General features: G+C 36.0%; 1 protein-coding gene across 1 annotated transcript; it reads left to right on the top strand.

Moving 5' to 3' along the window:
- Nucleotides 1–3,271: 3,271 nt before the first annotated feature.
- On the top strand, nt 3,272–14,141 carry LOC113532622 (integrin alpha-E-like). The gene is made up of 11 exons (XM_026924070.3): nt 3,272–4,052; nt 4,249–4,351; nt 4,477–4,553; nt 4,717–4,766; nt 6,143–6,251; nt 6,342–6,419; nt 11,331–11,393; nt 11,529–11,650; nt 12,028–12,179; nt 12,304–12,457; nt 12,904–14,141. Exons 1-11 carry the CDS (start codon nt 3,860–3,862, stop codon nt 13,069–13,071), a joined length of 1,269 nt encoding a protein of 422 aa, XP_026779871.3. The 5' UTR covers nt 3,272–3,859; the 3' UTR covers nt 13,072–14,141.
- Nucleotides 14,142–14,161: the final 20 nt, after the last annotated feature.

The following is a 14,161-nucleotide window of genomic DNA, read 5'->3' as shown; positions in this document are numbered from 1 at the left end:
TGTGTTACCTGCCAGTTCAACCCGCCTCCTCTCCAGCTGCAGCTCACGCTCAACCGTGCCCCTGCTGCCTAATTGTGTTTTGAAAGACACCATGGATATGTATTTAAAGAACCTGTTTAAAGCCCTCAAGGATTCACAATTTTCTGTGCTGAGCACCCAAAACTCAAAGACAACAAAACCAACACTATAATCTTGGTGTAAAAAACCCTGTCCAAATAGGAGATTAAGTATAGTTGAGAAAATTGTCATTCTGTCCTCCTCTATGTTCCCAAGAAATGAGGGACCCTACACAGTCCTGTTGACCACCCACAGTTCTTTGCTTGAGCTAGAACCTGACACAACTCAATGGCTGCATCTACTGCAAATTAAACTTCTTACTAATGCTACTAGCACCACTACAGAAGAAAATAAGAAGGATGACTAATTTGAAATATATTTTTCATGTTTGCGATTTAGCAGTTGCCAGGTGCTACATTATGATGGACTCCAAATCCTAATGTTTCTGCTGCCTGTTGGAGTCTGTGACGTATATTTGTTAAAAGAATATGTTTTATGTGTTTCTTTCCTTCTATCTCCCTATCTTGTTTATACATTTCTTATGACCAGTAGGTGATGCCTGATTGGTTCGACCACCTTTGGGTCACTAAACTCGTTGGCAGTTTTCTCACTCGTGATCAGCACTCGTGTCTGGAGAAACAAAGGTACCCATGTGAAACTTGTGCAGGAGAAACATCTCAATCGACACAACCTCTGCCTTAACAACATCCAGGTGATAAAGTCAATCAGATGAAGTGCTGGCAACTGCTCCCTGATTGTTCAACAGCCCTTCTACATGATGTAAACCAGGGATGGGCAACTTTGATAATGACGAGGGCCAGCATTTTTTCTCCTTTATACCAAGGGGCCAGATTGCTAATCCACACTCACACATTTTACACCGCCTTACTAAATTTCCTCTTTATCGAGGGAAATCACTGTACATTTAATGCAATGCGATTTTAAAGATTTTATTAACTATAAAACCTGTGCAATTACACTAATTCAAATGGGCATCTTCATTGTCAATTGACAAGCAATATTACCCCAACAAGTGAATGTAAACATTGCAATTGCATTGTCTGTAAATTTGCAACAAACAAATGTACAAAGGTCCTATTTTTGATTAGTACAGAACATTCTCAACCCAATCTCAGGGAACAGTTAAAAAGTGCTTATTCAAAAAATAGTTATTCCAAATGTTATTACCAAAATCCACATATTACCATAAATAATAATGCTGAAAGAACATAACAATTCAGTGCATAAATTTCCATACCAGACCACCCCCCAAACATGCATTTGCTGATCAGTTCAGACAACATTTCCACTATACACAACACAAGTGAAACTGCATAAGATGCCTTTAGTGATGATTCTTGCACTGCCGATGATGTATTTTCCCTTTTAAATCTGAGCTGTGAGCAACTCTGGCATCACCAGTGTATCTTTCATACATCTCTTTGTGAGCAGTGGTGTTATGGTGATTTAAATTAAAATCTTTCATTACAGATTTTGTTTCCAAACAAACGAAACACATGGGTGCCCCCTTGAACTCTGTAAAAAGTCAATCTGTTTCCCATCTTGACTGGAAAACATGATTTTCATTGTCAATTTTTCTTTTCTTTTTGCTCATTTTGGTGTCACAATATCGTTCACATTAACGCGCACTGACTTAATGCAGGATGAATCAAAATCCTACTACGCTGTAATTACTGCAGTGATCAGCAGGTCTGTAGAACTATCAACCTCTCCTGGTTGGGGTTAGTATTAACATCCTAATCTGAAAGCAATCCTTTCATGACCCACTTTTCAAATGTAGTAAAATCGATCATATATGGTATAATATGGTCCAGCGGGCTGTATTTAAAGATACTGTGGGCCGCCATTTGCCCATCCCTGATGTAAAGTCACAAGGGACAGAAGATAAAGACTCTGCACCAGAATTATAAAGACCAAGACACATTTTCTTGTAATCATATTTACATACTTGGCATTTTATTCATTCCTTGATGGTACTTTCAGGGAAAAAAAAAAGATTTTTTAGAATTATGAAGTATATGAAGTAATGTATCTGTGATTTTTAAGTCAGTCTGTTACAAGAATTGCTGTTGTATGAGATTCACTTAGAGTATATTCTCAATTTTATCTTAGGTATAGTAAATTCCGTTTTTGATTGAGCTTCAGGTCTGTATGATTCAGTATGATTCTCTTTGTTCTTCTTCAGTTTAATTTTCTACCACCAATTATGTTCTAGTCTCTACAGGACCAATTTTAGCCCTGTCTGGATGGGATTAAATGTACATGGGGTCCTGGGGTAATTTCCTATTTTACAGGTGCTCCTCTGTAACTTTATTACCATCCGGATCGGTAATGTCAGTGTTTTTCTCAGGCCTAATTACCTACTATTTTTTATTTTTTTTGCCACAATCACAGTCGTCTGATCATTTTAGTCCTAATACAGGTACAAATGGCCATGATTTTCTGTGCAGATGTCGCCTCGTGCTGGAAAAACGATGTTTGACTGCTGATAATTGCTGTATTTGCTGTACTCATTCTCGTAGCATGCCTTTCAGTGACCCTCCCCAGGTATTGAATACTTCCTGAAACGAAAAATGTATGCTTCCCATGTACTTTATGATTACTGTTTTATTGTATTTTTGGTTCACCCCAAACTGAAATAAGAGCCAGCGTCTCTTCAACTGCTTGGACGCCATGTTGTGAACAGAGCATGATCATGTGACCAAACATCATGTGACCAAACGTGATGCAAACATCCAGGTTCACAGAAAATACAAAAGCTCACCCTTCCTGATGAATTTTTGTCCGGATGCAAGATTTTTAGCACTGAGGAAACGTGTAAAAAAGGAATTACCAATGCCCCCCTGATAAACTAATCCAATCCATTTATTTCAATCGGTAGATTACAATTTGTAATCAACATCAAAAACGTATCCTCATGCCAGTACAAATGTCAGAGTATAAGAATACCATCAAGATAAAACCCTGTCTGGGGGAGGTTAGTACAAGAGGAAAAAAAAAACACACACACACACATCAAGGGATCATTTCTTAAAATTAAATTAGTAATCATTTACCTGCTTAGTGAAGAGTGAAGAATCTATTTTTATAATGTCTCTATTTTTATTATATTTTCCTAAATTTTTATATTTCTATATTTTGTTTACTCTGTTAATATTATTTTTTTATTTCTCGCATTTTACTGTTACTGTACTAAGCACCAGTACACCAAGACAAATTCCTTGTACATGTAAACCTACGGTACTTGGCAATAAAGGTGATTCTGATTATGATTCTGAAGAGGAAGGCTGTATTGGTTTGAAGACAGCCAAGGGAGTTCATTCTACCACCTGGGTGTGAGCAGAGAGAAGATTAATACATGTCTTACTTGTACCTTGAAGAATGGTGGGTCCAGTCAAGGTGTGCCAGAGGCTCGAAGGGAACATGGTGCAGTTCGGGGTTTGATCATTTCCTTCAGGTAGGTGGGCACTGGTCCGTTTTTAGCTTTGTAGACAAGCATCATTGTTTTAAATCTGAAGCAAGCAGCTACAAGAAGCCATTAGAGAGAATGCAGCAATGTAGAAGAATTTGGGTGGATTAAAAACAAATTATTCAGCTGCATTCTGGGTCAGTTTCAAGGGTAAGATGGCACGCAGGGGCAGACTAGCCAAGTGCGTATTTATTATTCATATAAAACAATAGGCTACCTGTTAAAGTTGAGCACTTCACACTACCAGGGTTACAGCTGAATTAACAGAACGGTATGGCGACATAGTTTTAGTAGTGGCTATGATGAACATTCATGAATATGACTTCATATTCTTTCAAAAATCATGAGGTTTTTGCCAGCCAGCTAAAGTATCCAGCCTCACACGGAGGACAGGAACTCTGCACACATCACCAGGAACTGTATATGTGCAGACAGTGTAAAATTGTGACACAGAAGTTACTCAACTGCCTCAGCAACATGTTTGCAGCTGTGCTGTTTATAACAGGTATGTCATTTTTAGCCTAATCTATGTGACTCATACAGACATCTTACTTATATGAGTAAGACGTATAAAAATTATGGAGATTTGAATTCCTGATAAAAACAGATATGTCTGAAGAGTCTGAAGAGTTTCTTACTTTTTTCATATTGTGAGACTTCCATCCTTCTATAGTTTTCTGCATATATTTTGTAAATCACAGGCATATACACAGCAGTGGGATTCAACATATTCACAAAACCAGTGAGCAAGTTTACAAATGATGACCCACTGTTCCGTCAAACCATTATTCAATCAAGGGACAGGTTAGTATCTTCTACAAAGTTTTGAAAATGCACTGAAATATTAGTAATGTAATCTAAAATTGAATTGGGTACAATTAAATACATGTTTGCTTATTTATGTATTTATTTATTTATTTAATTTTTAGAGTTTTTGTCCCTTCTCCTACTTCTGGAGACGTTTCCAGATGCGCAGAGAAAATCTGTTCTAGAATAAATGTTACTGGTAAAGTTTTTTTAAACTTTAGTAATGTGTTGTCTGTTTCGTATGTATTTAAAATAAAGATCAGATATGATACTTATTTACTCTAACTGATATGTTTAGTCTGCTTTAAATGGCACTTACTGTAAGATCATCTACAATAAGGTTGCTAATAAATCATTTACAGGTCCCATTGCATCTGCAGCATCCTGGAGGGAAGATACGGAGCAGTTCCTGGTATATTTTCTATTTTCACTCATTTCTCACATTTTCAATTACATAAATTTGAATATTTTAATTTTATTTGGTAAGATGTGTGATGCGGTTCATTTTGGGTCTGCTTCTTATGAAAGCCTAGTTCTGTGTAAAACCACAGTTTCCCCTGCTAAACATGTGAGACATATCGACTTCTCTTTTAGGCAGTGAGATAAAAAAGAGATAACATATTTGCTGGTCAAGGCCTGAATAATGTTGTGTAGGCTATGTGCAAACTGCAAACTACACAGAGGCTTATTTATGACACCCTGGGGTTGTAAAATAAGGAGACTATAAATAAACAAACAAATAAAAAATATTAATTTAATTCATAGTAATTTAATTTGTTTGCTAGTTCATTCATTCATTCGTTTGTTTGAGTGACACAGTAAGGCCTCAAATACAAACTAACCATTTATTTATGCCATACCTGACAAGGGCAAAAATCTCATTTCAGCTTATGGGGAGGGACAATAGACATGACATTTTCTCAAGAGCATTTCCTGAAGGGAACATCAAAAGTCCTGCTGGAGTAAATATGGTTAATAATATTAAGGACACAGTGATTACTTCTACATGACTACTAAATATATTTGACTTTTTTCAGAGCCACAAATTCATTCATTATCTCAAACATTCATTAAACTATCTGAAATAGACGTTCAGGTAGAAAGTATCTATTGCCAGTGATTGTGGCATATGATGAGCAATAATACACTCATTGTCCACTTTATTAGGAACACCTGTACACCTGCACATACATGCAGTTATCTAATCAGCATATCAAGTGGCAGCAGCGCAATGCAAAATGTCATGCAGATACATGTCAAGGGCTTCAGTTAATATTCAGAATGAAGACAAAATGTGATCTCTGTGATTTTGATTGTGATATGGTTGTTGGTGCCAGATGGCCTGGTTTGAGTATTAAACTGCTAAACTGTATGAATATGAAGGTGTACAGGTGTTCCTAATGAAGTGGATGGTGAGTGTATGGAATATGAATATGATATTTAACCTCATACCCTTTCACTCTTTCTGCACAATGCATTATGTAGGCCTATAGGAATAACAATCTCAGCTTGTCTAATCAATTTTTACTGAGCCTGACAGGAATAAGAGTTGTTCTGTATGCTTAAAATGCTTTTATGGACAACCACTGAATATGGCATTTATGTGCCCTGTGCCCTAGGCCCTGATTAAGCTTGTGTTGTGCATACTGGCTTTTCACAGAAATTATGATAGCTTTACAATAGCTTTACAATAAACATGTCATGTCCATTTCTGCCTATGCTTGAAAAGCAAATGAATCTCCAAAACTTGTGAACCTTAAATGAAACATCTGTTATCTCAACACTTAGGTTTGTAACCAAGTTTGGACAATGAATTCATCAACTGAATATTTCAACAAAAACTGTACATACATGTCTGGTCATCAGAAAAAGAGTAAAATCTATCCCGAAAAGTTGGGTATGTGTCTGCACATGTGTCACAGAAGAAATTCTATCATCAGAAGACTTTTCTTAATGATCCTCACTTAATAACATTACACCACTTTAGTTTTACAGCTACTGGAACAAAATGCAAACAACAACAATAACAATAAATATAAAGGCAGTCAAACATCTCTTCATCAAGGTAAAAGCATCTGAGGAAAAATTTGAAATTAAATAATGAAGTAGTTATATACAATGGATATATTATAAGCCTACACACCCCTGTTAAAAAGGCAGGTTTTTGTGAAGTAAAAAAAATGAAACCAAGATAAATCATGTCAGAACTTTTTCCACCCTCAATGTGAAATTACAATGTATAAAAATTAAGTGAAAACCAATCAGAAACTTTTTAGGGAAAAAAGGAAAAAGAAAAAACTTACAATAACCTAGTTGCATAAGCGTACATACCCTTAAACTAATACTTTGTTGAAGCACCTTTTTTTTTTTTACAATACTCTTTGTAAAAGTCAAAATAACAAAAACAAAATACTAATGTAAAAGTCTTTTTGGGTAAGAGTCTATCACTATGGCACATCATGACTAAGCAATATTTTCCCACTCTTTCTTGAAAAAACATTCTAGATCCATTGAATTGTAAGGGCATCTCCTGTACACAGCCCACTTCAGGTTACACCACAGATTTTTGGATGGATTCAGGTCTGGGCTCTGGCTAGGCCATTCAGCAACATTGATCTTCTTTTGGTTAAGCCATTCCTTTGTTGATTTGGATGTATGCTTTGGGTCATTGTCATGCTGAAAGGAAATTCCTTTTCATCTTCAGCTTAGTAGCAGACGCCTGAAGGTTTTATAGTACAATCGACTGATATTTTTCCCTCCACCATCATAAAAGCTCCAGTTCTGGCTGAAGAAGGCAGCTCTAAAGCAGATGCTGCCACCGCCATGTTTCAGTGTGGGTGCTCTTTTGGTGATGTGCTTTTTTTTTTTTTTTGCACCATATGTACCTTTTGGAATTATGGAATTATTATACCTTTTGGAATTGGTCTCATCAGACCATTGCACAATTTGCCACATGGTTTGGGGTGATTAAGTTGGGCTTGGATGTTTTTTTGTGAGAAAGGGCTTCCATCTAGCCATCCTACCCCACAGCCCAGACAAGTAAAGAATATGAAAGATTGTTGTTGCATGCAGAGAGTAATCAGTACTTGTCAGGTATTCCTGCAGCTCCTTCAATATTGCCATAGGTCTCTGTAGGTTTTTGTCTTGTCCTTTTATAAATTTTGGAGGGATGTCCTGATCTTGGTGATGTCACTGTGGTGCTCCATTTTCTCCACTTGTTGATGATGGCCTTTACAGTGTTCCATGGTACATCTAATGTTTTGGAAATTCATTTATACTCCTCTCCTGATCAATACCTTTCAACAAGTGAGATACCATGCATGCTTTGTAAGCTCTTTGCAGACAATGACTTCAGCAGTCAGATGAAACCACATTGAGGGTAGAAAAAGTTATCTTGGTTTCATTTTTTAATTTTTTTGGTTTCATCATAAAAACCTGTCATTTTAACAGGGGTGTGGAGACTTTTTATATCCATTGTGTGTGTGTGTGTGTGTGTGTATATATATATATATATATATATATATATGTATATGTATATATGTATGCCATGCCGAATCTATATGTATGTATATATGTATGCCATGCAGAATCTATGTATGCCATGCAGAATATTTTTTAAATAAGAAGGATTATAAAAATTGCATTTTGTTTTTTTTTATTTAGTACTGCCCTGAATAAGCTATTTTACATAACAGATGTTTACATCTAGTCCACAAGACACAATAATAACTGAATTTACACAAATGAACCAGTTCAAAAGTTTATATGCGCTTGATTCTTAATTCTTTGTGACATTACCCAGATGATAAACGACTGTTTTTATGTTTTGTGATAGTTGTTCCTGAGTCCCTTGTTTGTCCCTTGTATTTCCAGCATCTTCTGCATATTTGACCCCTTTCCAACAGTGGCTATATGTTGTTGAGATCCATCTTTTCACACTGAGGACAGCTGAGGGACTCGTACACAACTATTACAAAAGGTGCAATCATTCACTGATGCTCAAGAAGGCAACACGATACATTAAGAGGCAGGGGGATGTATACTTTTGAACAGGATGATCGGTGTAAATTGTTATTATTTTATTTAAAGATATTATTTTTTTCATTTAGTAAAAAGCTACATAAGAAGCTACATAAGATATTTACATGTTTCAATAACAATAACAATTACAATAACAATTTATACCGATTATCCTTTTCAAAAGTTTACATCCCCCTGGCTCATAATGTATTGTGTTGCCTTCTTGAGCATCAGTGAATATTTGCACCTTTTGTAATAGTTGTGTACAAGTCCCTCAATTGTCTTAAGTGTGAAAAGATGGATCTCAAAATCATATAGCCACTGTAGGAAAGGGGTCAAATATGCAGAAGATGCTGGAAAACCAAAGAATGTGCAGGACCTGGAGGATTTTTCTGGAGAACAGTGGGCAATTTAACTGCTCAGGACAAACAAAGGACTCAGGAACAACTATCACAAACCATCATCACTGATCATCAGGTTACAACACACAGTATTAAGAATCAAGCTTATGCAAACTTTTGAACTGGTTCATATGTGTAAATTTTGTAATGTTGTAATGTTGTAAATCTTGTGTCTTGTGGACTATATGTAAATATCTGTTATGTGAATTAGCTTATTCAGGGCAGTACTAAATAAAAAAAATGCAATTTTTATGATCCCTCATTTCTTTTTAAAATTATTAACATTTTGCAGATTCTGCAAGGCGTATGTAAACTTATGACCCCAACTGTATGCATGTATGCATATATATATATATATAATTATATATAACAGTATCATTAATATAGAGTGTGAGGGCTGCCAATCTGAGAGTGTGAAACAATGTTAACAGAGAGTGTGAGGTGAACTGCGAGCACACAAATCTATTTGCTCAGAGGCTACACTCTTTTCGCGATTAAAGTTGAATTTTGAGATTTTGGAGGTGGGAATTTGCTTTGTTTGTACATCGCCTGTTTTTGACTCTGCCTCTGCCTTACGTTTTTGAATTTATCTGCCTGCCCTTTAATAAAAGCTTTTACTGCAATTGCATCCATCTCTACTTGCATTACATGACAGGAGTTCAAGCAGTATCTGGACCTTATTTTATCTGAGAATAAAAAAGCTATTAAAACTTTGACTATTTGTAACAGACTTGGTATTACTGTTTGTAATTCACTGTAGTTTTTTTGGAATTTTTAAATTTTTGATCTGCATATTTACTCGTTCCTTTTTTGATTACTTACCCCTGGCCCTTTCTTATTCTTTTTCATTTATTTATCTACTTATTTGTTTATTTAAATTTTTCCCATTCTCATCCCTCTTGTAATGTACTTCCAACTTTACCTTGCCTTTTTTTTTTAAGTATTTGTCAATTAAAAATAAAATTTAAATTTAAAAGATCAAGGTATGTTTCTAGAAGAAAGGGGGTTGGTTGAGAGTGACCAGTCATAGCTGTGAGGACCTACACATGTTTTATTCCTGCCTCCAAAGTCTCAAAATTCAACTTGAAACATGTCACTACTGAGTGCAAATTACAACATGTCATCCTCTCTGTTAATAAGCACACCCACTAATGCTGAATGCACACTTCTCAACATTCAAAATCTCAATCACTGACCCTTTCAAACGACACTACTTGACTCGCTTGTAATCTGTTGTTTGGTGTTGTACTGGTGTGCACACTACATGATCTTTCACTTTGAGAGCTCCCTGCTGAAGTGCCCCTGATCCCCAAATCCTGCTTTCTCACAAAAATAAATGCAAGAACTGTCTGTCATGTGACTGTCACTATTTTGTACTGAAACAAGAAAAAAAAAAGTCTAAGAGAAAATGTGAAAGTAATATTGGTTGGGGAGGTGCTGGCAGTGTATAATGAAAAGAAACATAGCTAGTTTCATACTGTGCACTGACTGAATTAGTTTTGTGTTTGTCTGGTTTTTTTTCAAAACCATTTGAGTATGACAAGCCAAATAGGTTCATATAGAAGCTTTATTACACAAAACACATGGATGATAACCTGGATTCAGGGATCTGCGAGGCATGACAGCAGATGAATTTAATTTCCTCTCAGACTCTCACTGGCTTTTCTCGGTGATGAGTCGCGTAGTGTGAACCCCTCTATGACTAGTTGTACAACAGTGAGAAATTGCTGTAGTGGCAACTAGTCATAGAGAACCACCTAGTGCACACTACATGATTTTAGCCCCGATAATCCAGTCAGCGACTTGACATGCAGTGACTACACCCCCAGCTCAGCAACTACATGTTCCTGGCGACCAGTCATGAAGTGTGCTTATGTAGTGTGATTTTCTTGCCAATGAATAACGTAGTGTGAAACACTCTGCAGCTAGTTGCAAATAGAGTGATTACAGGAACCCGGTTCATTCATCTTTTTGTGTGGGAGTATGAGGAGAAAATGTAAGCAAATGATATTGCTCAAACTTTTACACTTTCAGTAACCAATTTATCCATGTCAAGGCTACGGTGGATCCAGGGCCATTCCCGGGAACACTGGGCTTGAGGCAGGAACACGCCCTGAATGGGACACCAGTCCATCACGAGGCACCATGCACACATATTCACACACTCATTCACAACTTGGGGCAATTTATCTTAGCCAGTCCACCTACTAGTATGTTTTTGGGAGGTAGGAAGAAACCAGCGAACCTGAAGGAAACCCACACTGGGAGAACATGCACAGAAAGCCTACAGACAGTAACTTGAGCTCAGGATCAAACCTGGGACCCTGGAATACATGACCGGTGACCATAGGAGTGCACGGCGAGTAGTCTCTGAGTGCCAAAATGAGTCAGCGTCTGGATTAATGGGCTTAATTCATGTGATGTGCACTAGGCTTTACACTGTTCCTCATGTTTAGATTGGCCACCCTAGCACTCTCTTATAATGATACTGTATAAATGCCCAAATTTTATCTTTAATATATTTTTTAAATACTGTAAATATTGTTTGTAATTAGACCACTGGAGGAAGAAAAGAGCTCTACAGGATGATGCTGACACTGATGAAGATGAAAATGAAGGTATTTTCTTTTGTCTATCAATGGACAAAATGAGTATATCAGGTGACTGATGTATGTGGCTTTCTTAGACTACAGTTTAAATTCTCAAACGGGTAATATTTGTTAAATTCTTCTCCCGCTTGTGTTTATTCGAAGATGAAGGTACAGAGATCAGTTTTGTGCTGGACGGCTCTGGTAGCATTGAGGGGGAAGATTTTGAAAGGGCAAAAGACTTTATTTACAACATGATGAAAAACTTTTGGACAAAAAGTTTCAATGTAAGTAAGGCATCAAACGGTTTGAAAAATTCATGAAAACTGTACAATATCAATTTCAATATCAATTTTGACATATTGTATCACATTCTGACTGCAGGTTAAAAGAAAAATGTAAAAAATAATTTAGGTTAAAAGGAATCTCTATATTAGTTTCATTACTTATTATACATTAAATTTTATCAAATTATTTCTGTTATTTTCACGAAACAAAAGAGTATATAATTCTGTCTAAAAATTCACTTTCCCAAAAAAAAATTAAATTACAGAAAAAAATGTTTGCATGATGGGAAACAATCAGAATTTTAAAATTAAAATTTTTAAATATATAAATATATATTCAGTCTAGTACATGTACAGTATTTAAATTCTCTCCTCAGTGCAAGTTTGCAGTAGTGCAGTATGGGAGAGACATAAGGACAGAACTCTCTCTGAAAGAAAATAATGACCGTCTCAGAGCCTTGGATAAGGTGAAGAACATAAAACAGATTCAAGGGTTCACCAACACTGCTTCATCCCTCTACTATGTTCTGTAAGTACTCAAACCCAAAAATTTCATTTCATGAGTACATCAAAATTGCACTAGATGCACAAAAAGTGCATCAATGACCAACCACAAAGTCTTTATTAGCTTCTGTATCTTGTACTGCCCACAGCACAGATGTTTTTGTTCCTCAACATGGATCAAAAAAGAATGCCAAAAAAATGATTATTTTGCTGTCTGATGGACAAATGTTAGGAGATGAAAGAAACTTCGCAGAGATATTGAACATGCCACAGATGGAGGGGATTGTTCGCTATGCTATAGGGGTAAGTTTACAATTTTACACTATTTCATAGCTCTAGTAACAAGAATGGAACAGGCGTGATGTGGCCTGATGAGAAGCGGTTACTGATACTGTTGTTGAATATTTTCCATTAACAGCATTTCCTGAAGTATTTTTGTATACTCCACTTGCACATTTTTGCATATACTCTGGTACACATTCTGTCCTTAACAATCAGAATATCTACCAAATCAACAGTGCTGTGGTACAAATTAATTTTAATTCAGCTAAAATTTCTTATGCTATCATGTCTAAAGCCATTAAAGTATCTTGAATTACTGCTTTTGGCCTGTTTATTAGTAAAATGTGTTTACTATGCTATGTGTTTACTATGCTATTTAAATTATGGCAATAAACGCTTTAAGCTTTTACATGTTGTGTGCTGAAAAAATTATTGTCTTTGTTAATACAGTGATCTTCTATTCTCAGGTGGGGCTGGAGGTTCTGGATAAACCACAGGTAATACAAGAGATGACAGAGATAGCTGGTAATGAACACCGATTTTTCAGTATTTCTAATTACGCCAGCTTGAAAAACATTCTCTCGTCTTTGGAAAAAAGCATAATTGGAATTGAAGGTAAAGCACAATATTTGTAAATAAATACAGATCAGTTGTATGCTTTATGCTGCAGTATAATGTCACTTGCATTTGTTAATACTTGATCAGTAAATTATGTTATTCAGATACTGTTTGTTAGGAAGTATTTCTGGTCACAGGCTAAAGATATGAAACAAGCAGTGATTTTATTTATTTTTTTTTTTTCAACAATATGGTTGTATATTTTACAGTTAGGTCAGTGCACCCAAAGTCAAATGACATTATGTTACCTTAGTATTATACGGTTCTATGTGGGTGAAGTGATGTTTTGAGCATCAAAGTTTTGACATTCTAGTCACCAAAACTCTAAAATCCTGAAATGTATATTTGCAGATTAACAAAACTTACACATTAAGCTTACTTCAGTTTACATTTTGGAAATTCTGTCACGAACCCCTCAGAGCATGGTGCTTTTGTCTGTGCCATTGCTTGTTTTCACTGCCTGGTCCTGTCTCCACCCCTTGCGTTGTCATATGCATGTCATCCTGTGATAGTATCCATCTGTTTTCAGTTTTCTGCAGTTTTCAGTCTGTTTAAGTCCTCGTTTTCTGCTGTTTTATTAAGAAGTTTTATGTATGAGGGTTACTTAGCCTCTGTTTTCTAGTTTCCATGGTTTTATGGTTTCCCATTTCTATAGTTACTTCCTGGTTTTGACCCTTGTCTGTTTCTCATGTTATTGATGGTTATCCTTTTTTGATACTTCCCGCCTGTATTCGATCAATGACTGTATATATGGGTGGATGTCACAATAGGTATTCAATAGTGAAGCCAAAATGTCACTGAGACCCTCTAGTGGCTGGCTGCAGTACAATTAATCCTGTCCATTGCCATGTTAAGTCTGGGCTAGTGAAAAAAAAAAAAACTTACATTTTTAAGTTCCATCTCCACAATTTTTGGAGATGTTTTTAAAATATCAGTTTACCTTGCAGTCTGCCCCAATGTTTTTGAAGACTAACCAGTGTAAACCTCGACTGATCAGTTTCAAGTCACATAATTTAAGATGAGTTACTTAACTTTTATATAGGCTACAGATTATACTGTCAAGTTCAAATAGCTTATGTAGCTATTTCAATAACACACAAATTTAAT

The sequence above is a fragment of the Pangasianodon hypophthalmus genome, chromosome 14 (genome assembly GCF_027358585.1).
Source record: "Pangasianodon hypophthalmus isolate fPanHyp1 chromosome 14, fPanHyp1.pri, whole genome shotgun sequence".
NCBI classification, from domain to species: domain Eukaryota; kingdom Metazoa; phylum Chordata; class Actinopteri; order Siluriformes; family Pangasiidae; genus Pangasianodon; species Pangasianodon hypophthalmus.
Note: the sequence above shows the minus strand (reverse complement) of the source record. Positions and strands in the feature narration are given on the sequence as shown.

Excerpts from the sequence above, each read along its gene's own strand:
- LOC113532622 (XM_026924070.3), top strand. The coding sequence starts at position 3,860 with ATGAATATGACTTCATATTCTTTCAAAAATCATGAGGTTTTTGCCAGC. Across the intron at positions 4,554-4,716 it reads TTCTAGAATAAATGTTACTG|GTCCCATTGCATCTGCAGCA; the intron begins GTAAAGTTTTTT and ends AATCATTTACAG. Across the intron at positions 4,767-6,142 it reads AAGATACGGAGCAGTTCCTG|GTTTGTAACCAAGTTTGGAC; the intron begins GTATATTTTCTA and ends CTCAACACTTAG.